The sequence below is a fragment of the Bos indicus x Bos taurus genome, chromosome 3 (genome assembly GCF_003369695.1).
Source record: "Bos indicus x Bos taurus breed Angus x Brahman F1 hybrid chromosome 3, Bos_hybrid_MaternalHap_v2.0, whole genome shotgun sequence".
Classification (NCBI taxonomy): Eukaryota; Metazoa; Chordata; class Mammalia; order Artiodactyla; family Bovidae; genus Bos; species Bos indicus x Bos taurus.
Window position 1 is genome coordinate 67,766,257 of NC_040078.1, and position 25,462 is coordinate 67,791,718.

Consider the following 25,462-nt stretch of genomic DNA (forward strand, 5'->3'; position numbering starts at 1 on the left):
ATGCTATCTCCAGCCTAACCTTCTGCATCAGAAGACACCCAGCAGACCTCTCCACTTTCCCCAGAAGGACGCTTGGGGTAGGGATCCTTCTGAAGAATTTTTGCCAAAAGCATCTTGTGACAATACCTATGGAACCTCTGGGATGGTGACTGAGGGACAGAAATTCTGAGCGGGTGGAAATTCCATCCGGTGCCAAGGCAGGAATCTATTACAAGGAAATCTGGACTTCCTTGCTAGTGTTTTTCCAGAAATTGCTCCCATCCCACAAGCACTAAGTTGTGATGAACTTACTCTGAGTAAGAGAAATGACAGGTTAACTTGCCATTCATTTGTTTTCCATAATAAATGGAATATTTCCTTGAACACTTTAAGTCATTAACATTTCAATTTATTCATACTCTTTCTCTCTGGCATCTTAATGGCAATATTACATAATTATATCTGCCATCTAACCATCAGCTTTGATGGCTCTTGGCATGCCCAAAGGGGCTGCTGCCACTGCCTTTGCTGGCCTGTTGGTTTGAGGAGGCAGATTGTTTTTTTAACACCGTCCAACCTACCTTTTTGCATGGAGGTTGTTAAAGGGGGAAACAAAGCCAGTGCATGAAGTGATGAGGAACAGCATGAGGGTCCACGCTCACTCTGGTCATGTACTAGGCACTGTTCCAAGCACTTATGTGTATTCGCTTTTTTAATTCACCCACCACCCTATGTGAATGCATGTGTGCTAAGTCTCTTCAGTCGTGTCTGACTCTTTGCAACCCTATGGATTGTAGCCCACCAGGCTCCTCTGTCCAGTATTCCTGCCCACTCTAGTATTCTTGTCTGGGATTCTTCAGGCAAGAATACTGGAGTGGGTTGCCATGCCCTCCTCCAGGAGATCTTCCCAACAAACCTAAGAGGCAGCATCTGTTACTATCATCACATCCACTTCTAATGGCAACGAAGCTAAGATCCAGAGAGATTGAGTGACCTGCTTGAGGTCACATTAGTAAGTGGCGGGGCTGGGCTTTGAACCTGTGCCATCTGGGTACAGACTCCACATCCTTCCTTACTACAGTATGTCTTCCCTGGGGATTCATGAGTCCAAGAAGACTTCACAGTCTTGTCCTACCCATGCCTTTCCTTCTCTGTGACCTGACCGTTACACATACGCTAGTACTGCTGCTGTGTTGTCTTTGGGTTAAAAAGGATAGGAGAGAAGTGGCAAAGTGGTAACGGCATGATGTCTACTTCATCATGCGTCATCATCCTTGCATCTGACCTCCCAATTGTAGATTTTACCTAAAGATCCATGGCCTTTGAGAAGCTGTTAGGTTTAAAATACATGAAGGTATGCATGCATGCCTGCTCTGTTGCTAGGTCATGTCTGATCTGTGACCCTGGACTGTAACCTGCCAGGTTCCTCTGTCCACGGGATTATCCAGGCAAGAATACCAGAGTGGGTTGCTCGTTCCTCCTCCAGGGGATCTTCCTGACCCAGGGATAGAACCTGTGTCTCCTGCATTGCATATTCTTTACCACTGAGCCACCAGCACCACATGAAGATATAAGCCAGTATAAATTTTAATGAACAAGTTGAGAATGCCCTCTTTTACCATTTGAAGATCAGAACTGAGTCCATGTGCTGGTCAGCAGGCGTGCTTGAGAACTAGGAAACTTTCCGAATTTATTGGTACCACTCCTCTAGATTACAGGTGAATTTTCAATCAGGCTTCCACAAATCAAGCCCTGAATGTCTCTCAGTGCATCTCTGAGTACATACCAAACTCTGTCTGGGCACATACCAGGAGGTAACTTAAGGTAGCAACAGAGATGTATGGTTGTTTCCTTCAAAGCGATACATCAAAATAATTATGTCTGTGCTTTTGGTCCTAGAAGCACAAACTGAGGCTGCTGATGTGGAAAGGGAAAGAGACTCAAAGGAATATTTTAATTTTAGAAAACAGGCCTTACCATCAAAGAAATTGCTCTCTTTAATTCATTAAAAATTACCACATTCCTTTCAAATGAGAATAAAACTAATATTTCTTAATGCTGTTCATCATTAATATTATGCCAATTATTGCATTACTTTTGGTTGATAAATATTCACAGGATAAATGAAGCCCACAAGATGGATTAATTCTACAGCAGCACAAACAAAAAACTTTCAATATTTTATATCACATAATTAAATGCTGTTTGTTGTTTCTAGAACCAGGACTTGGGATATGTTAATTAATTGCTTCAAGAAGACAGTAAGACATGTCTCGTGGTTGATATTTGGAATCAGATAGTTATAAACACTGCATAACACTGCTGATGAATTACGTGTGCAGAATAAATCCTACCTGCAGAAGTCTGGGGGCACCATGCCATAAACATTGATCCTGTCACAGAGTTCCAGGGCTATTGTCATTGTGAACCAGCCAGTGCTGAGCCAAGTGTTGGAGATCTTCCTGGAAGGAACAATAGTTTAGTCTGCAAGCTGGTAAAGTAATCATTACACCCCTTCCATCTTAAATCTTATCTGGAACAAGGATGACTATATACACACACACTCTCTCTCTCTCCATTTGATAAACAGCCAGAACTTTACCAGATAGCAATATGTTACCAGTACCACCATATTCCATGATACAATGGTAAATGATGTCAATGTTCCATTATGGTGGGTTCTTAAGGGACTTCTACATAGCCAAAGATCATGATCAATGTTTATGTGCAAGTTATTACCAATTTCTTTTTTAAAAAATATTTATTTATCTATTTATTTGGCTGCATTAGATCTTACTTGTGGCACGAGGGCTTGGTTGCCCCATGGCTTGTGGGATCTTTATTTCACAACCAGGGATAGGACCCATGACTCCTGTATTGGAAGGTGGTTTTTAACCACTGGACCACCTGGGAAGCCCCACCACTCAATTTCTTGTAAGACAACAATCCTCATGTGTCAAATCTTTTTTAACTAGAGTACTTGACTATTATAATAGTCAAGAATAATAAATATTCTTTTTTCTCCAAGCAGGGTGGATAATGAAGAGCTTATTAAAATGAATAAATACAGTTGTCTTTATCTGCTGCTGCGTCGCTTTAGTCGTGTCCGACTCTGTGTGACCCCATAGATGGCAGCCAACCAGGCTTCCCGTCCCTGGGATTCTCCAGGCAAGAACACTGGAGTGGGTTGCCATTTCCTTCTCCAATGCATGAAAGTGAAAAGTGAAAGTGAAGTCGCTCAGTCATGTACGACTCTAGCGACCCCATGGACTGCAGCCCACCAGGCTCCTACGTCCATGGGATTTTCTAGGCAAAAGTACTGGAGTGGGGTGCCATTGCCTTTTCCGTGTCTTTATCTACCAGTTGATTGATTGATCAATCAAATGGTTGTAAGGTAGAAGCTTGCCTTTAACTAGACTAACTGACACCTAAATCTTGACTGAATGTCTTTCCTTAAAAGAAGTCCATTCATTTAGGAAGGGACTAATGATCAGAGGAAGAGGACACAGGAACACTTATGTTTAATTTAGTATTTGCTTTATTTTCCATCAAAAGAGTCAGAGCCCTATGAAAATTTTTATTAGAAGAACCAAAAATTGACAGAATATAAGGATTGCATTGGTGGGTTTCAACATTAATTCATTTACCCATTCAAACATCTGTGTTGAGCTCTAACCACATGCTGAGTCCGAGGGTAGCTGTGGAGACATACCATCAAGGTCTCAGCTGACCTGTGAGGATGACTTGGTCCACCATGCTATGCTGCTGTGGATATTAATTTCAATTCTTTGGGGATTGCTGTTTTTATTTTTTTCCCCAGTGCTTATGGTAGGCCTCATTAGCCAGTTTCAAAACCTTATCCTCAAGGTCAGACTGCCTGATTTTGCCCAGCCATAGCACCATCTGTGATATGAATAATGGAGTTGCAGTAAAGTTTTTCTACTGGCACTGCATAGTACCCCTCTTTAAGGAGGAAGAGTTTTTGTTAAGCAGTTTGCATTATTTCCATTTCACATAAGGAATAACAATCAAAAAAGGTGTTTTAAGAAGTCTTTTGTTTTATCACATACCTGACAGGAATGGATAATTTAGTCATTCCTGAGCTTATGGCTTCAACTTTCTAGTTCTTAATCTCTTTACTCATTTTTATTTTCCACTCCACTGTATCCTGATCCAGTAATATCCCAGGAAGTCCATTTAAAAGATTCTCAAGATGGATATAACACAGATTTGTATCTTACTAGTTTCTATCATTCACCAGCTGAATGACCTGAGGCAGGTTACTACTATTCTTTGAGCCTTGATTTCTTATCCAGAAAGCAGGCATGGGAAGCTCTATCTTCCTGAGCAATCTGTAATTTCAAAGACTAAGAGAGACAACATCATAAGAAGTATAAAGTCTGGTATGTTGATACATCAAGGTCCCTTCCTCCTCTCTGGGTTGCTAGGTTGGAGCAAATGAAGTAAATAATTCAGCCATTACTCTAAGTGCTTTTTAACACACATAAAGAAACTGATATCCTTCTAACATGGCTACTGGCTCTTATGTAGAATCCATCATCAGTAGTTAGGGAAGTAATCAGAAAATTCTGGGACCTCCAGTCTACACAGGTATTAACGATCCCACTTCTTTCTCACCAGGACTATGTATTCCTAATACCTTTGGGACTGAGTGCGTAGCAGAGCTGAATGGGGGAGGGGAAGGGAAGGCCATGCCATACCTTGTCTTCACCAAGGCTGTGACCTTGAGATGGCCAATTGTTCTAGACTTAAACTAGGTTAGTGAATAAATAGGAGAATGTGGGGCCCAGGAAGAGAATGATAGCTTATTGAGATCCACAGATTCCTGATCCAGGAATCACACCTGTGTCCCTATGATTTCAAGTTGTAGGAAACACCAAGAGGGCTTTTTCCCAGTGGCAGAAACTTCCCCACAATTTTGGCTTTCTTTTGTGTGAGGTAGTAGAAATCACAAGCCACAGTCTGAAATACAGGAGGATGGGACTCTACAGTAAAAGGTTTAAGGGGTAAAAATGGGGAGAATACAAAATGGAGGACTAAAGAAACCAAGATGAAGGTTTCTTTAAAGTGCCACTTAAAATTCCCCAGACCTGCAAAATAATAGCCTTTTGGAAAAGCTCACATGCTACAGACATGCAACTGCTCTGTGCTGTCTGTCTAAAATGATTCAAACTCTTTTTCCAGCAAAGGAATATCTACTGTTTTTACACTTAATCAGCTGTAATGAAGGAATATGAAGAGCTGTCATGTGCTTATTAGGGGAAATGATCAGATATTCTTTTATATGATGAAGTAACACACTGAGCTGATAATTCTATAGTGCACACTAAATTACAATTAAAGGCCTTTCTGCTCCACCAGAATCTCATTTATAATCTCTATGGAAATATTCTTCCTGCAGTTATTTCATTTATGCTTCTTTTATCTAATTACTATAATATTGGTTCTGAATCATATTTTCCTAATGTACCCTTATTCAATTATAAAGTTATTTTCAAGTACAGTTACTTTCTAATATCAAAGAATACCACTTGGCCATCTATGTCATTTGTCATGCTTCTTAATTGCAGATTGTTTCTGAGCCACTTTTTTCTTCACTTTTAAGTAGGGTGAAACTTCCATAAATCAGAATCTACTGAATTATCCCATTTCTTCAAAATATTATCCTGAAATGAATGTCTGGATCATGAGATGTGCAAAATCAGATATTCCATACTAAGTGTATCTTTAATCCATGCTACTGTGTTCAGTTCAGTTCAATTCAGTCGCTCAGTCATGTCCGACTCTTTGCGACCCCATGAATCGCAGCACGCCAGGCCTCCCTGGCCATCACCAACTCCCGGAGTTCACTCAGACTCACGTCCATTGAGTCAGTGATACGATCCAGCCATCTCATCCTCTGTCATCCCCTTCTCCTCCTGCCCCCAATCCCTCCCAGCATCAGAGTCTTTTCCAATGAGTCAACTCTTCGCATGAGGTGGCCAAAGGACTGGAGTTTCAGCTTTAGCATCATTCCTTTCAAAGAAATCCCAGGGCTGATCTCCTTCAGAATGGACTGGTTGGATCTCCTTGCAGTCCAAGGGACTCTCAAGAGTCTTCTCCAACACCACAGTTCCAAAGCATCAATTCTTCGGTGCTCAGCCTTCTTCACAGTCCAACTCTCACATCCATACATGACCACAGGAAAAACCATAGCCTTGACTAGCTGGACCTTTGTTGGCAAAGTAATGTCTCTGCTTTTGAATATGTTGTCTAGGTTGGTCATAACTTTCCTTCCAAGGAGTAAGCATCTTTTAATTTCATGGCTGCAGTCACCATCTGTAGTGATTTTGGAGCCCAGAAAAATAAAGTCTGACACTGTTTCCACTGTTTCCCCATCTATTTCCCATGAAGTGGTGGGACTGGATGCCATGATCTTCGTTTTCTGAATGTTGAGCTTTAAGCCAACTTTTTCACTCTCCACTTTCACTTTCATCAAGAGGCTTTTGAGTTCCTCTTCACTTTCTGCCGTAAGGGTGGTGTCATCTGCATATCTGAGGTTACTGATATTTCTCCCGGCAATCTTGATTCCAATTTGTGTTTCTTCCAGTCCAGTGTTTTTCATGATGTACTCTGCATATAAGTTAAATAAGTAGGGTGACAATATACAGCCTTGACGAACTCCTTTTCCTATTTGGAACCAGCCTGTTGTTCCATGTCCAATTCTAACTGTTGCGATCCAGAACAATGTGTAATTATTTGATATAGCTAACACTGCAGCAGTGTTTCAGGAATACTTAAATCTAGCAAACAACCATTAAACTCAAAAGAAAAGTGTTTTCTATTGAAGAGAGTGTTTTTACTTATTTTGAATTTTCCAAACACAAAAATTGAAACCGTAAATAACTTCCTTCACTCTCCTTCTCTTATAAAATGCTCTTTTGGTTAAAGAACTCATACAAATGAGCAGCAGTCTGTCTTATTTGTGGTTTTTAAAAGATAATGAATGACTGGATTTCATGACAGTGTGTGATGATGACAAGATTCCCTGTGTGATCTACTGACTGGGCTAACCATGGAATTAGTCACCTGGACCTCCAGGGAAGGAGGCCACATGCCAGCAGCTGGGTCCCGCTCTCCTCACTCCATCAGAAATCATACTTACTCTTGTCTGACCAGCCCTCCAACGATCACAAAGATTTCCAGGATTTAAAGAGAAAGCTCTTCCCAACAAAGAATTTGGGGAGAGTGAGCTCTATTCTTTCTTTAAGACTGTTCTCCATAATGAGTTGCTTAAGCTAGCCCAAAGGATTTAGTACTTCCTATTCTTTATTTCTTGGGCTCCAAAATCACTGAGGGTGGTGAATGCAACAATGAAATTAGAAGACACTTGCTTCTTAGAAGGAAAGCTATGACAAACCCAGACAATGTATTAAAAAGCAAAGACATCACTTTGCCAACAAAGGTCCATATAGTCAAAGCTATGGTTTTTCCAGTAGTCATGTATGGATTTGAGAATTGGACCATAAAAAAAGGCCGAGCTCTGAAGAATTGATGCTTTTGAATTGTGGTGCTAGGGAAGACTCTTAAGAATCCCTTGGACTGCCAGGAGATCAAAGTAGTCTATCCTAAAGGAAATTAACCCTGAATATTCATTGGAAGGATAGGGAGGCCTAGCGTGCTGCTGTCCATGGGGTCACAATTAGTCAGCCGAAACTGAGTGACTGAACAGCAACATTCATTAGAAAGACTGATGCTAAAGCTGAAGCTCCAATACTTTGGCCACCTGATGTGAAGAGCTGACTCATTGGAAAAGACTCTGATGCTGGGCAAGATTGAAAGCAAAAGGAGAAGAGGGTGGCAGAGGATGAGATAGTTGGATGGCATCACTGACTCAATTTACATGAACTTGAGCAAACTCTGGGAGATAGTGGAGGACAGGGAAGCCTGGTGTTCTGCAGTCCACAAACAGTTGAACATGACTTAGTGACTGAACAACAACAAATTCTTTTTTTATCAGAAATTGGCTCAGGAACAGTTTTTCTTAGGAAAGGGGTAAGTTATATCATTAAACACATATTAATTATAAAAGAATGTTTTAGAATTGAGGAAATAAGTAAAATTTAATCATTAGACCAGTTCTATGAAGCCTAGTCACTGTGCGCTTCTCACATGTGAAGTTACTAAAAGGTTAGCTATTTTGTCCTAGACTATACAGCTAGTGAGGGACAGAGTCAAAATTCCAACCCAGAGCTGTGTATTTGGACACCGCACTGTTCACTATGTACACCGCGCTGTTCCTTTCGATACCTGTAACTGTCCTTTTCTTCAGTGAGATTTAGCCGATTCCTCACCCTTTATCTCTGCCTCCTCTCCAGCTGCCCACCCCGCCCACCATCACCCTCCTGCCCACAGTCACAGGGACTCTTCTCCAACCCCCTGCAAGTCTTCTCACTTCTCACCTTCTCATATCCATAAGGGCACTTTTTTCTCCGCTTCTCAGGTTCTTCTTTACCTGGATAAATACTTATTGACCTCAGCCTCTGCTTAAATACATCTTTGGGAGAAGATGTATTTAAGAAGTCTTTCCACCAGACCCTCACCTTCTAGACCAGTGCTTTTCAAAAGATTTGGACTTACAGTAAGAAATACATTTTACACCGTGATTGAGTGTATATGCTCACATGTATTATACATGGCTTTCATTTCATAGTTTTCTAAAGCACGTAATTTAGTGCTTTTTAGTATATTCACAGTTATGCCATCATCATCCCTATCTAATTCTAGAATGATTTTATCACATCAAAAAGACGTCTCTGTATATGTATATTTTTATGTACAAAACTGAAATAAATTTTATTTCATGAAATAATACTTTTCCTTACTTACTGTGGGGAATGAATGCTGAAATTGTCTTTTATTACATTATTCCATTCTTTCTATTATATTAAAAAAAATCTTATAGTGACTCACTGCATGCATTTTGTGTCCCATTACAGATCTGTAACTAACAGTTTGGTAAGCCTTGCCCTAGACTACAGCCCGTCTTCCTGTCCCACAGGTCAGAGGACCATTTTCTTCCCCTCACAAGACCTAGCACATTGGCCACTACTTGGTGAACATCTGCCCACCCTAGAAGACTATATTCCTGGAGGGCAGGTTCTACATCTGCCTTACTTTTGACTATATGTATTTCCCATATCAGGTGCAGTGAAATAGCAGGCACTAATAAATATCTGTTGACTGAATAAATATTTGCCTTTGAAGAGAAAAACAACCCTATTTACTTCTTTTTGGTTAGTGTTCACCTGAGGAACTAAAATGCAAGAAACCTATTATCTTGCACTTACTACCAATGTAAGCCAGCAGCAGTGTCACCTCTTCCTCCAAAGTAGGGCTATGGCCCTGAATTATCCATATAAATACTCTCTTCACTTTGCCTATAAATTCAACTTGAACAGTCCAATCTCCAGGAGGCCCCTACAGATGAACTCTGTCCACAGCATGAGCAGCAGGGCCAAAGCAGAAAGCCCTAAGCAAGAGCTTTTAGAAAGAATAAATACTTCCAGTGGCAGCAACATGGGTGGATGTAGAGCTTATCACATTAAGCAAAGTAAGTCAGAGAAAGACGAATATCATGTATCACTTACATGTGGAATCTTAAAAAAAAACTATGAATAAACTTATTTACAAAACAGAGACAGACTCACAGATTTAGAATAAAAACTTACTGTTACCAAAAGGGGTAGTGAGGGAAAGAGATAAATTAGGAGTTTGGAATTAACCACTCCTATATATAAAACATATAAACAACAAGGACTTACACTACAGCACAGGGAACTATATTAAATATCTTGTAATAACCTCTAACAGAAAAGAATCTGAGAAATCTTATATTACACATAAGTATACATATAATATATATAAAATTATATACAGTTGTTCTCCATATATATATATACACACAAACATATATGTTCTCCATATATATACATACATATATATGTTCTCCATATATATATATACACACACACATTTATACACAAAACTGAATTAGGCTTCTCAGGTGGCTCTGTGGTAAAGGATCTGCCTACCAAGGCAGGAGACTTAAGAGCATGGGTTCAATCCCTGGGTCAGGAAGATCCGCTGGAGTAGGAAATGGCTCCCCACTCCAGTATTCTTGCCTGGAAAATTCCATGGACAGTGGAACGTCAGTGGGCTACAGTCCATGGGGTTGCGAAGAGTCAGACAGGACTTAGCACACATATAACTGAATTGCTTTGCTATACACCTGAAACTACAACATTGTAAATGAAGTATACTTCAATTAAAAAAAATGATTAAAAATTTAAAGAAAAAGAAGCTTATCTGACATAAGCATTAAAAAAAAAAAGCTTCGCTCTTGGTGAATTGGCCAGCCAGGGAGAACGTTTCCTCGCCCTAGCCTGTCTCCCGTGCCACCTCTTGCCCTCGCCTCCGTACCTGTCTTTGCCGGTCTCGCGCTTGAAGAGCTCGTCGAACTGCAGCATCTTGTGGCGCGCGATCATGAAGGCCTTCAGCCGGGGCAGCACCTGGCTCAGCAGCTGCAGGTTGTTGTAGACCTGGCCCTTGCCGTCGCGGCGCATGTAGCTGCTGGGGCCCCAGAAGATGAACACGGTGCCCTGGCTGACGTTGAGCAGGTCATGGCGGTTGCGGAGGATCCGCTGGATGCTGGAATGCGCGATGACCCGCAGGCTGGTGCGGTTGCCCACGTCCCGCCCGTAGCCACGCGTGGGGGCGTCGTTCATGCGAATGACACATTCAGTCTGGTCAATCTGGGCGCCTTGCCTGCTGCGCAGCAGCTGCCCGGAGCTCGTCACCAGGGCGCAGTCCCTGCAGTGCATTTTCAGCGGCTGGAAGGAGAGGGAGAAGGACTCCATCAGTGGGCAATGCTCTCTTGGCACCAGCGGGTCACTTTCCTGCATCTGAGGGCTGCCTCTCTTTTTTCTCCTCCCTCTTTTGTCAAAATATACCCCTGATGCTATTACCTCATCAGACTGGTGTCAGGGAGCTCTGGACAACAGGAAAAGAGCCAGCAGTGACCTGTCGAACATGGGGGTCTGGGCTTCACTGATATTAACATATCAGACTGTCATATCAATGTAACAAGCTTGCTGTGACTGCCATTTTACAGATAATGATACCCCAAGGCTCAGAGACATTTAAAAAAAATGCTCAGATACATAACTAGCAAGTAATGAAGTCATGCTCTCAAATTCAGGTCTTTCTGAATCCAGAGTTACCCCTAAGTTGAAGAAAAGACTATATTACAATGTGCTCTGACACTAGTTTTGATGCTCTTGACTCACCTGATTGGAAGTTAAGCATATATCAGTATTCTTGGATGCTGTACAAATATATTTATCCTAAATAGGCATCATCTAAAAATCACAGGAGAAAAGACATGCAAATTGTAACCCCTCAGATGCCATAATTTTGAAATGACAATTAGGATTGTTTCTCCCATTTTAAAGGGAGAGAGTGAGAAACTGAGTTGGTCCACCTTCAGAAATGTGAAGAAAGCCTTAAGCTCATCGAGTGCACACATGCCTTGTGGGAGCCCTGGGCCTGCAGTCACCACCATAGCAACGCCAAGGATGGGGCTCGCTTCAATACCCTGAACCCCTGATGTGTTTTCTGAACAGCAACATTCCTATATGCTATACATTTCCCTGATCGTGTTTAACGAGAAATATCTCGGTTGCTGTTTGAAGATAATGTAATTAGGGCCTGAGGCCAAGGCCAACAAGTGCACAAGAAACTGACAGTCAAGAATGTTCTGAAGGACTGTTGCTCTATTATATTCTCCCCAGAGACTCTGTCCTCCTTCCCTGTTAACTTTGAACTGGACACACCGGGTCCTGCACAGTCCCAGGAAACTGGTTCCAATTTTGTTCTGCGTGTATTCAGTTGTATATTTACTCTGGGAGTTTCTTGAACCATGGCTCTATCTTCAGAATCAGACAAAGAGCACCCAAGGGCGGCCACCTTCCCTCACTGCAGAGTGCCCTTCGCAGAGTGGCGAAGGGCACCCACACAGGATGGTCCAGGCTTGGCCCTACCACCTGTTAGCTTTGGGACCTTGGCCATTCACTAACCTCCACAAGTCTCAGTTTTCTCATCTTTAACTGGGGATAATTTATGCACCATTCCACTTTGCTGGAACACATAGAATCAACTTGAGTCATATGGAATTGCCAATATTTGACCTGAAAAATTATTAATAGAAATTGCATGCAGTTCAACCCGGTCCTTACCGTAGGACCTGGCACAGTGTCATTCATTAAGTGACGGCTGATTCGGGGATTATCAGGCAGAGTGGAGAGCATTGTAGGCCCATATACAAGTCAGTATGTACTAATCACCCGGAGTCAATCATTGACACATGGGCTTATGAAATGGCAATTCTACCACTGCAAATTCTCATCATTCATTTGACATCAAGTTACTCTCAGGTGAAGCTTCCCTGGTGGCTCAGACAGTAAAGAATCTGCCTGCAATGTGAGACCCAGGTTCAATCCCTGGTTTGGGAAGATCCCCTGGAGAAGAGAATGGCATCAACTCTAGTATTCTTGTCTGGAGAATCCCCATGGACAGAGGAGGCTGGCAGGCTACATCCACAGAGTCACAAAGAGTCGGACACGACTGAGTGACTTTCAGTTTCACTACTCTTAGGTGACATGCACTCTGCTGGGCAGTAAGAATGCAAATGGAATGGAAAAACAGAACCCTTCAAAGTTTATACTTTAGAAGCAGGCAGTGGGTCAGTAAAGATGTGCAATAAAACATGACACATTGCAGGGCTGTGCCTCAGTGTTAGTAAAGGGGGCTGTTTGGAGCAGAGCAGAGCGGGGAACATAAAGGAAAGAGTGAACTAATATTAATATTAGTTAATATTTCTGGATGTCCCTATGTGCCAGGCACTGTTATGAGCTTTTTATATAATTGCATTAATTCTTCAAATAACCCTATAAGAAAGATACATCATCACCCCTATTTACTAATGAGAATATTGAGGAGTGGAAAAACAACCCGGTTTGTTAGGGGTTATTTGGATTTTAGCACCAAAAGTCTTAAATCCTGGGAAACTTCTACTCATGTAGAAGCCCACTTAAAACATTTCTACAAAGATGACTGGGGCATCTGCAAATAGCACATTACCAAATGATGATTAGGGTCAGGAGACCCAGGGTCTAAAGCAGGCTTTATCACCAATCAGATACTTAACTTTCTCACTCGTAAAACAAAGAGAGGGCCAACTAAGATGCTAATAGCCAGATGACATTCATTCGTTCATTCATTTAAAAGACATTCATTGAGCACTTAATATACCCCTGAGGTACAGTGTAACTCAGTCCATTTGCTTGATAAGGTCACTTTGTAAGATTTCATTCCACTGGACCCCAAGGCCATTGGAACCTGCTTTTTCTTATCAGACTCACCTAGAAGTATTAATCCTGAATTTTCCAGTCTGATCTATAATTTCTAGATATTGTGCTCATTTTTACTGGGGAAAAATTCTAAAGAAAGGTCCCAGTATCTCTTTCCCTGTAATGAATTATTCTACTGTGATTCTCAGAGCACAGGCTGCTTGATGGGTGAAACTGGTAACACCTCTGAAGATTCCAAGGACTTCTCTCTCTCTATCTCTCTTTCTCCTATGCCCATGTGAGGCCAGATGAAGACCCTTTTAGGGAAGGTCAACATTCCTGACTATGCCATACAGACCCTCTGTGATTCCTGGGCACAGGACAGAATACACTGGGGTCCACCCTGCCCCAGAAAGCCCTCCCTCATGCCCACCTGCCTGAGCTCTGAGGTATATTGATTACCTTGGACACCAGCACCCTCTCTTTGTGTTGCTCAGATGCACCAAACAATACAGAAAAGATCGATGTCTGAATTATGCCTTAAGTGCCTTTTAGTAAGTGCAGCCAATAAAATGACAGTAACTGTTCTAAACATAATGTTACACTTCCTGCAGTTGATAAGAGCATGTACCAAAGGCTGAATCCCTTCCAAAGGAGGAAACGAAGTCTCTTTCCTGCATTCAGAGGGACTAAGGATATCTTGGGAGGTGGAATGACTATACAGATTTTGGGACCCAGGTTCTTGGAATGTTACTCCTCTGAGACAGCCTGGCTTCTTCACATTGCAGGACCGTGACCATCCTGAGTGTCTTAATGAAATGTGTGGATATATTCATGCCTTGGTGAGTTAAGATTCCTGACGGAGTATTGACAGTCTTCACTGAAGCACGCAGACGCTGAGTTGATGAATCACACCGAGGAGTTTGGGAAAGTGAACTTGGGGCTGTGCTGGCGCACCTGGGAGGTGAACCTGCACCAAGGATGCAAGAGGGTAGTGGCTCCTCATGAATCACTGCATCCCTACCCTTTCTTTCTTCTCACAGTATCCAGCCTCCCTGAGTCTCGGGGACATTTTCCATAAAGCCCCACTTGGTGAGGTGTTCTGACCCTGGTAGGAAACATGAGCACCCATATTAGGTCACTCCAAAATCTCTCTTGCTTCCTGACCCATAAAAAACACTCAATTGCTACTGAATAGACAGGCGAGTTGATAAGTGAGTGAATGAAATTCAACTTCTACACTTCTCTGTCTTCTGAGAAAATCTACACACATAAAAAGAAGACATCATGTGATGCCCTAACCAACAATTTGCCTGCAGCCCTATGTACCAATGCCATGGAGAAAAGCAGGGGAGAGCGCAGTGGAAGCTCTGTCTGCAGAGAAGGAGGCTGAGCCGTTTGCCTCAAGGCAGCCACTTGGCCCAGGGAGTCATAATGGCCAGAGCCCAGGGCACTGCTTGGAATTAATGGCTGACTGGGAAAATGGCCCAGGACACAGTAAGGGCCATTAAACCCAGCCAGTTATTAATCCCCAGTAAGAGCTCGATGCCAAGGTCATTAGAGCTATTGTATGGTGAAAAATGCTGAGGAAAGTCTGCAAGGCACGGAGGAGTTTCCCTTTGTCCAGGCCACTGATGCTCAGGCCCTAGGAGTGCGGTGCACAGGAGTGTGCGGGGAGCAGCTGAGGGAGTGTGCACATATCACACACACACATGCACACACACACAGAAGTGGGCACACACAATGTTTACCCTTTTATTTTTGCTATCACTTCTGCTTTTTGATAATATAAAGATTTGGCATCAGCCGACTTCCCTGGGTTGGGGAGATCCCCTGGAGAAGGGACTGGCTACCCACTCCAGTATTCTGGCCTAGAGAATTCCATGGACTGTATAGTCCATGGGGTAGCAGAGTTGGACATGACTGAGCGACTTTCACTTCCTAGGACAGTGGCTGCCACTTACTGGGGGCTCATAAAAGTGTGAATGAGCTTCTATCTTCATCCTCTACTCCTGGGGAAAAAAAAAAACAAAAACCCTACAATCAGGGAATAGGGGAGAATGACAACTTTCATCACAACTTACTCCTTTGGGCCATAGCGACAGGGGCAATTCCTGCTTGAGAAAGTATGCTCAGGGAATCAAGGTTTGATTTCTGTCTCAGCTCAAAGAGCAAGAGCAGAAGGAATTCTCCCTGTGACCCAGCTGATGCCTCCTGAGCCTTTCTTAAAAGAACAGACCGGGCCAAGTCAAATTAAACTTGACACCTGAAACACTCAGTGATGTCCTTGCAAACATTTGCAGCATGGCTATCTTGGGCTTCAGTTTTTAAAATTCTGATTTATTTGGCAGAAAGAAAGGCACCTCAGAGCATGATGTCCATTAGTTTGGTAATGAGACCAGTCTTGCTCTGGGAGCTGACTCTTGGTCTGGAGCAAACATAAGATATATTAAATGGCTTCAGGTATTTCAAGAATCTCTGCACTTTTAAAGCTGATGTTTTCCTGTAATTACTGGGCTGTTATTACCTGTCAATCTCTGTTTAGCCTGACACTAGGTATAAGGCACTCTGGTTATGTAATATGATTCACTGGAAAAATGTTACTCCTTCAAGTTGCTCCTCTCCCTCTTGTTTAATGACATGCCCACCCATTAGCCAAGAAGCCCTCCTCTAGCCACCCAATGCTACTTTCCATGATTTCTGTCCACTGTCTGGCTGAGGATGAAGGAACACTTTGAGCAGGAGTTAGTACTAAACAGTGTTTAAAATATGGCCTTTGGGACTTCCCTGGTGGTCCAGCGGTTAAGAATCCACCTGCCAATGTAAGGAACATGGGTTTGATTCCTGGACTGGGAAGATCCCACATGTCGCAGGACAACTAAGCCTGTGCACCACAACTACTGAAGCCGTGCACCCTAGAGCCTGTGCTCTGCAGCAAGAGAAGCCACCGCAATGAGAAGCCCACACATGGCAACTAGAGAGTAGCCCCTGCTTGCTGCAACTACAGAAATCCTGGCACAGCCATGAAGACCCAGCACAGCACCCCCCCCCCCCCCAAATAAATAAAGAAACAGAAACAAAATATGGTCTTTGGAGTCACTGGCTTTGAACCTACTTCTCCCATTCCTTAGGTGGATAACCTGGGGGCAAAGTGGCTTAGCTTCTCTGAGCCCCAGTTTCTTCATCCATGATCAGGATATAGTAGAGTCAATCTCAAAGAAGTTTGCCCTTTCAATGAATGGTGTGCCTTCTACCTTGTTTCTCAAGGTAAAATTCAAGGATCATTCTCAACACCTCTTTCTCCACCCTCTACAGAGCATCCAACCCTATTGGATCTATCCTAAGATGTCCCAGATACTAGTACCTCTCACCATCTCTGCTGTCACCCTCTTCATCAAAGCCACCGTCATCTCTCTTTAGCTCCTGCTGCACACTCTTAATTCTTTACTTCTTCATTCTTTCCCTCTTCCATGTTCCCATATCCATGTTCCCATATCCACAAAGCTTCTGGGGTGACTTTTAATATGTAATTAACAGAGAGTTCTGTCCAAGATGATGCCAATACCACACTGTTTGACTACTATGGCTTTGCAATATAGTTGAAATCAAGGAGTGTGGTGCCTCTACTTTGTTCTGCTTTCTGTTAATTACATGGTCATCTCTCCATTTCCTATGGCCTGATGTGATTTATATTAGCTATTTCCCCACCCAGGACACTGTTCTCCTGATCCTTGCATGATGACACTTTTATATTCTTCAAATGTTACCTCAGTATACCCCCTCCTCTGCCAGAAACCTTCCCTGAGCCCTCAATTTCCACTGCCCTCCTTTGCCATCTTCTGCGACTGTCTCCATTATCCAGGCTTATTTTTAAACTCATATATCACCACCTAAAGTAATCTGTATTATGGCTTGTGTGTTTACATGTTTATGTCTTTCTCCCTTACTAGAATGTAAGCTCCAAGAAATGTGGGACTTTGTCTTACTCATACTGTGTCTTCAGCATAAAGAACAATGCTGAGCATAAAATATAAGATCAATAAATATTTTTGAATGAGTGACTGAAGAATAAAGCATATAGCACTTAACACAGTGCCTGGTACATCAAGAATATGAAAGAAATGTGCTTAATGTATTTAAGTGTCACCATTCTACCAACTAGTAACCAGTCTAATATTTTCTGGTCTGGGTAAGTAGGTTGATATTTTCTAAACAGAGGTATTTGAATTCTCCTGCATATGTCATAAACACTTTCAGCATTAGGTGACCTTCAAAGAGAGGCCCAGGAAATCCCATTAGTTTTCTTTTTTTTTTAAATTTTAATGGAATTGCATTCTATTACTTAAATGCCTTTAGACAACTTTATTTATATATAATTTACATACCATAAAATTCACTCCTTTTAAATGTAAGTTCAATGATTTTAAGAATATTTACAGAGTTTTATGACCATCACTATGATCTAGTTTAACAACATTTGGGGCTGGTGCACTGGGATGACCCAGAGGGATGGTATGGGGAGGGAGGAGGGAGGAGAGTTCAGGATGGGGAACACATGTATACCTGTGGTGGATTCATTTTGATATATGGCAAAACCAATACAATATTGTAAAGTTAAAAAATAAAATAAAATTTAAAAAAAAGAACATTCCCATAATCCTAAAGAGATGCACATCTCTACCAAGACATGTTATTTTTCATCTTATTGATAACAATTCTTCTTACAGGCATGAATGATATCTCACTGTGATTTAGATATGTATTTCCCTGATGATTAAGAAGACGTGGCAAGAATACACAAAAGAACTGTACAAAAAAGATTTTCACGACCCAGATAATCACGATGGTGTGATCACTGACCTAGAGCCAGACATCCTGGAATGTGAAGTCAAGTGGGCCTTAGAAAGCATCACTACAAACAAAGCTAGTGGAAGTGATGGAATTCCAGTGGAGCTATTTCAAATCCTGAAAGATGATGCTGTGAAAGTGCTGCACTCAATATGCCAGCAAATTTGGAAAACTCAGCAGTGGCCACAGTACTGGAAAAGGTCAGTATTCACTCAAATCCCAAAGAAAGGCAATGTCAAAGAACGCTCAAACTACTGCACAATTGCACTCATCTCACATGCTAGTAAAGTAATGCTCAAAATTCTCCAAGCCAGGCTTCAGCAATATGTGAACTGTGAACTTCCTGATGTTCAAGCTGGTTTTAGAAAAGGCAGAGGAAGCAGAGATCAAATTGCCAACATCCGCTGGATCATGGAAAAAGCAAGAGAGTTCCAGAAAAACATCTATTTCTGCTTTATTGACTATGCCAAAGCCTTTGACTGTGTGGATCACAATAAACTGTGGACAATTCTTTAAGAGATGGGAATACCAGACCACCTGACCTGCCTCTTGAGAAACCTGTATGCAGGTCAGGAAGCAACAGTTAGAACTGGACATGGAATAACAGACTGGTTCCAAATAGGAAAAGGAGTACGTCAAGGCTGTATATTATCACCCTGCTTATTTAACTTCTATGCAGAGTACATCATGAGAAGCGCTGGGCTGGAAGAAGCACAAGCTGGAATCAAGATTGCTGGGAGAAATATCAATAACCTCAGATATGCAGATGACACGACCCTTATGGCAGAAAGTGAAGAGGAACTAAAAAGCCTCTTGATGAAAGTGAAAGTGGAGAGTGAAAAAGTTGACTTAAAGCTCAACATTCAGAAAATGAAGATCATGGCATCTGGTCCCTTTATGGCATCACTTCATGGGAAATAGATGGGGAAACAGTGGAAACAGTGTCAGACATTATTTTTTTGGACTCCAAAATCATTGCAGATGGTGATTGCAGCCATGAAATTAAAGGACTCTTGCTCCTTGGAAGAAAAGCTGTGACCAACCTAGACAGCATATTAAAAAGCAGAGACATTACTTTGCCAACAAAGGTCCATCTAGTCAAGGCTATGGTTTTTCCAGTAGTCATGTGTGGATGTAAGAGTTGGAGTATAAAGAAAGTTGAGCGCTGAAGAATTAATGCTTTTGGACTGTGGTGTTGGAGAAGACTCTTGAGAGTCCCTTGGACAGCAAGGAGATCCAACCAGTCCATCCTAAATGAGATCAGTCCTGAGTGTTCATTGGAAGGACTGATGTTGAAGCTGAAACTCCAATATTTTGGCCACTTGATGTGAAGAGCTGACTCATTTGAAAAGACCCTGATGCTGGGAAAGATTGAGGGCAGGAGAAGGGGATGACAGGGGATGAGATGATTGGATGGCATCACCAACTCAATGGACATGAGTTTGTGTGAACTCCGGGAGTTGGTGATGGACAGGGAGGCCTGACGTGCTGCGGTTCATGGGGTGGTAAGAGTTGGACACAACTGAGCAACTGAACTGAACTGATCAGTGACGTTGAGCTCCTTTTCATGTATCAATACATGTTGGCTAGATGTATGTCTTCTCCAGAGAAATGTCTGTGAGATCATTGACCAATTTTTTCTTCCAGTTTTATTGAGATATAATTGTCATATAGCACTGTATAAGTTTAAAATGTACAGCATAATGACCTCTGCCCATTTTTAAGCTGGATTGTTTGTTTGATTTTGCTATTGAGTGGTATGAGTTTTTTTTTTAATATTCTGGATATTAATCCCTTATCAGATATATGATTTGCAATATTATCCCCCATTCAGTAGGTTGTCTTTTCATTAAGAACAGTATTTGTTTATTTACTTTTTGGTTGCGCTTAGTCTTCATTGCCTCACTCAGGCTTTCTCTATTTGCAGAGAGAGGGGGCTACAGTCTAGTTATGGTGTGCAGGCTTTTCACTGTGGTGGCTTCTGTTGTTGCAGAGCACAACCTCTAGGTGCTTGGGCTTCAGTAATTGCAGCACCCAGGCTCAGTAGTTGTGGCACACAGGCTTAGTTGCTCTGAGGCACGTGGAGCCTTCCTGGAGCGGGGATGGACCCAGGTCACTCGCACTGGCAGGTGGATGCCTATCTACTGTACCACCAGGGAAGTCTGCCTTTTCATTTTGTCATAGTTTCCTTTGCTGGGCAGAAGTTTTTTAGTTTGATGGAGTCCCACTTGTTTATTTTTGCTTTTGGTGTTGGAGTAAAAAAAATATTATCATCTAGACTTATGACAAGTAGCTTAGTACCTATGTTTTCTTCTAGGAATTTTATGGCTTCAGGTTTTATGTTCAAGTCTTTAATCCATTTTAAATTGATTTTTGTACATGGTGAATGTCCATTTTCTTTCTTTTGCACGTGGTTGTCCAGTTTTCCCAACACTGTTTACTGAGGAGACTGTCCTTTACACATTATATATTCATTAGCTCCTTTGTTATAAATAAATTTATCATAAGCGCATGGGTTTATATCTGGGCTCTCTAGTCTGTTTCATTGATATAAGTGTCTTTTTTTATGCCAATACCGTACTATTTGATCACTATATCTTTGTAATATAGTTTGAAATCAGGAAGTGTGATGCCTCCACTTGGTTCTTCTTCTTTCTCAAGATTGCTTTGGTTATTTGTAGTCTTTTGTGGTTCCATACAAAGTTTAGAATTGTTCTATTTCCATGTAAATAATTGTGTAAAAATTCTGTGTAAATTGTTCTATTTCATTGTGTTTTTGATTTGCATTTTCCTAATGAGTAAAGATATTGATGATCTTTTCATAGTCTTATTTATGCCATAGTTTTCAAATTTCTAATTCCATCTATTTGACTCCTTTTCCACCCCCAAATAAGTTCTACCAGGAGTAGGTGATTCTATTAAGCTCTAGGTCAACATTCTGTTGACTTCTGCAGGAGTCTTGTATGTGCAGGACTCACAAGGCAGAGGAAAGTGCATAGTCTATGTGTACAGAGAATATAGAGAAAGAGGAGCCTTTTAATCAACACCTTTAGGTTAGGAGAGATAAATCCAAGGTGAAAAATAAGGTGAGCAGTGACTGTGACATGTATTTATATATAAACCAGATTTTATAAAGATAAAACAACCATTTGATATCACAGTCCCACTTCTGAATGTACATATGAAAGAAATAAAATCAGTATTTTGGACATATACCTACACTTTAATGTTGACTGCCACATTATTCATAGTAGCTGAAATGTGAAAACACTGTAAGTGTCCATTAATGAGTGTATGAATAAAGAAAAATGATAAATAAAGAAAAATATTCAACCCACAATGAAACAGTATTCAGCCATGAAAGAAGGAAATTCTGCCACCTACAACATGGATGAAACTGGAGGACATTATGCTAAGTAAATTAAACCAGAGAAAGAAAAATAGTAGATGATCCCACATATTTAGAACCTAAAAAATTGAACCCATAGGAAAAGAGAGTATAATGGCAGTGGCCAGGAGCTGGGAGAAATGGGCAGATGCTGGTCAAAGGGTAGAGATTTTATTCATAAGATGAATAAGTTCTGGGGATCTAATGTACAGTATGGTGACTATAGTTAATAATATGACATTGTATACTTGAAATTTGCTAAGAGAGTAGATCTTAAGCATTCTCACTACACACACCTACACACACAAAATGTAATGTGGAGTGATAGAGGTGTTAATTAATTAATGGATGTGGTAATCACTTCACAATATATATGTATATCAAACCATCACATTATATACTTTAAATATATACAATTTCATTTGTCTATTATATGTCAATAAAACTGGGAAAGCCAGATTTTGATAATTAAATTTAGACATTTTACTTTGCCTACTCATATTAAATTGAAATTTGCGTTTTGTAGAATTATGGGATAGAATCACAGGCAGAAATCTCAGAGATTATCTAGGACAGTATTTCTCTGACTGGTTCCTCAACCAGCAGCAACAACAAAGTCTAGAAACTTTCTAGAATTGCAGTTCTCAGGCTCTGCCAGAATCCTTCTTAATCAGATGCTCTGAGGTGAGGCCCAGCAATCTGTGTTTTAGCAACACAGGTGATTCTGACACATCCTCAAGGTTGAGAACCCCCAGCCCGGGACAGTGCCTTCGTTTTATAGAAGAGGAAGCTGAAACTCAGAAGGTTATATGATTTGCTCAAGGTCACACACTAAGGGCACCATCTGAGATAAACCTCAGGTCTCCTCTTTCCACAAATCTAAGAAAATCCGCCTATGTCAGTAGATTGTTTAAAGTCACTGGGGACTCACTGAAAAGGAATCATGAATTAATAGTTTTACTTAAGATTAAACCTGGAAATGGAAGAAATGTGGTGAAGACAGATGAATAAGAAGGAGCATTCCTTATCTGCAGCGCTTCCCACCTCTGTGCCACCTGCCTGCTGATTTGGAAGGAGCAGCCAGGGATAACTAAAGAGCATTCAAACCCCTATTATAGGGGTTGAAGATGCTGATGCTCTGTGTGTGGCCAGGGTTATTCTTGCTGGGGAAGTTGGGCCAGTTTGGCTTCTCTCCAGCACGGCCTCTTGGAGGCATGGCCAGTCAGGACCCTTCTGCCTGTTGTGGGTTGAACTATGTCCCTCAGAAAAGTTATATTAAAGTCTTAACATCCCAGTACCTGTGAGTGTGAACCTTATTTGGAAATAGGGTTTTTGCAGATGTATTTAAAATGCAAATCAAGATGAGGTCTGACTGGATTAGAGAGCCCTAAATCCAATTACTAGTGTCATTATATGAAGAGATCAAAGACCTAGAGACCAAGAGAGAGAACATCATATGATGAGACAGAGATTGTTGTTCAGTTGTGTCCGACTCTTTGCAACCTCATGGAACGGATTGCAGTGATTCATCTGCTGCCTGAGAACACCGAAGATTGCCGGCAAGCACCAGAAGCTGGGAGATGCCAGGAAGGATTTTGAGAGCTTTGAGAGGGAGCAGGACCCTGCCAAAACCTTGATTTCAGACTTCTGACCCCCAGAACTGTGAGAGAATAAATTTCTGTTGTTTTAAGACACCCACTTTGTAGAAACTTGTTTTGGCAGCTCTGGGAAACCAATGCATTGCCACCCCCCACCCCACACACAGAGTCTTTACTCTGCCTTCCAGCCTCCTGCCAGCACTCTAGCCAGCAAGGCTCCATCCTGGCCCTGCAGCTTTCACCCTTACAGTTCACTCTCTGCATGACTCTCAGAGGGAGATTTTAAAGCATAAAGCATTCACTCTCCTACCTTGCTAGAAAAACAGAATCCAAATTCTTCATCTGGCTGGAGTTGTGCCTACTTCTTGGTCCTCAACTCATTGGTTCCTTCTCCAGCCCCACTGACCACAGATCTCCTTTCTGCTTCGGGGAGAGATAAGGCATTCCTTCTTTGACCTCTAGCCTTTGTTCCCCCTATTATTTACATGCTTGTCCCATTCTCTCATGTGTCAGATTAAAAAAAATTATTTATTAATTTTACTGTACCAGGTCTTAGCTGCAGCAACAGGATCTTTGATCTTTGTTAGAGCTTGCAAGATCTTTAGTGGCAACCTGTGGGATCTAGTTCCCTGACCAGGGATCAAACCCTGGCCTTGTGCATTGGGAGTGCAGAGTCTTAGCCACTGGACCACCAGGGAAGTCCCGCATGTCAGATTAAAAGCCATCTCCTCCAGGAGGCCCTCCCTGACTGCTCTAATTGGAGGCAGCCTCCCTCACTTATTATATAAGAAAGATATTCGCCACTAATAACATTGACAAAATGTTCAACTAACTCACGTGTAAGGCACCGTTCTAAGCACAAATCATGCATCATCTACCTTAATCCTGAAACAGCCTTGAGAGGCAAATTCTACCATCATTCTTATTTTATCAGATGAAAATTTGTACAAATTAATCACTTGTCATGATCCTGTTTATATCCTTCATGGCACTTTTCACAGTCTCTAATGACATACATTATTTATTTATTTATTATTTGTCACTTCCCCTATAACATGAGTGCCATGAGCATAGAGATCATGATGTATGCTTGGTATACAGCAGGTGCTCAAAAGGTAAAGAAATCTCCTAATACGGGACTACCTTACTTTTTCAGCAAGTGGCAGATGATTGTTCTCTGTCCAGAGAGGCACAGATGAGCTGTCAGTGAGACAAGCCCACTTCTAGACCCATTCTGAAATGCTAGTACAGTGGTTGATGTTACCCCCTGGCTCACCTCGTAGCCTTTCAAATAACTCCCTGATGTGATTTCCTTCAAAGGTCACTCATATGCAGTTACTTCCTCTAGGAGGAGATGGGCTATAAAGGCCCCCTGAGCTCATTAAAACAAACAAAAAACTCCATTTTCATTAGAGGAAGGTGATATTTAATGCTGCCAGACAAGCCTGATTCCACAGAGCTGGCTTCTTTGGCCTCTGCTACACTTGTAAGGATCCTCAGATAAATACAGCATGGCCCAGATCTGGGAGGAACACTGATAACTGATGGTCAAAGGCAGAAGAATTATGAGAATGTGGGAGTTCCACATATAGCTGTGTTAAGTGGAGGGGGGAAAGCTAGGGTTTCAGTTGACCAACTGAGAAAAAAACCTAATTGAACAAAACATGAAATTTACAATGTTAAAGTAGACAGGGTACTGTCTTGACTCAGACTTGGGTTCAAATCTCAGTTCAGTCATTTATTGGGAGGTACTTGCCTACTCTCAGTCTCAGTTTTCTCTTCTGTAAAATGGTCAGAGTAGACATTGAGTAAGAAATAACTATTACCACTAGCATGGCTTCATTATCTCAGATAAAAAAAGAGCCGTCCTGAATAACCTACTATATCCTCTCCTCTCATGTCTAATCACTCTCTGAGCCTGCAAACTCAACCTCCTTCACCTCTGCTGAATCCGAACATTTCTATCCCCCTGTATGGCACCTTAGGTGGCTCAGTGGTAAAGAACCTGCCTCCCAATGCAGGAGACATAAGAGATGCACGTTTGATCCTTGGGTTGGGAAGATCCCCTGCAGTAGGGTAAGGGAACCCACGCCAGTATTCTTGTTTGGAGAATCCCATGGACAGAGGAGCCTGGCAGGCTACAGTCCGTAGGGTTGCAAAGAGTCATACATGACTGAAATGATGGAGTACCCATGCATCCACCTGTACATGGCTTCCCCTTGATCCTGCCTAGTTCAACC

General features: G+C 41.8%; 1 protein-coding gene across 1 annotated transcript in view; it reads right to left on the minus strand.

Annotated features, from left to right (window-relative positions):
• ST6GALNAC5 (ST6 N-acetylgalactosaminide alpha-2,6-sialyltransferase 5) overlaps positions 1-25,462 on the minus strand; it is a 210,677-nt gene that overhangs the window by 16,485 nt on the left and 168,730 nt on the right. The window contains exons 3-4 of the mRNA XM_027536850.1: positions 10,462-10,871; positions 2,334-2,441 (exon numbers count right to left, since the gene is read on the minus strand). Of these exons, the coding sequence (XP_027392651.1) occupies positions 2,334-2,441; positions 10,462-10,871 (518 nt within the window). The remainder of the gene's footprint in view (positions 1-2,333; positions 2,442-10,461; positions 10,872-25,462) is intronic.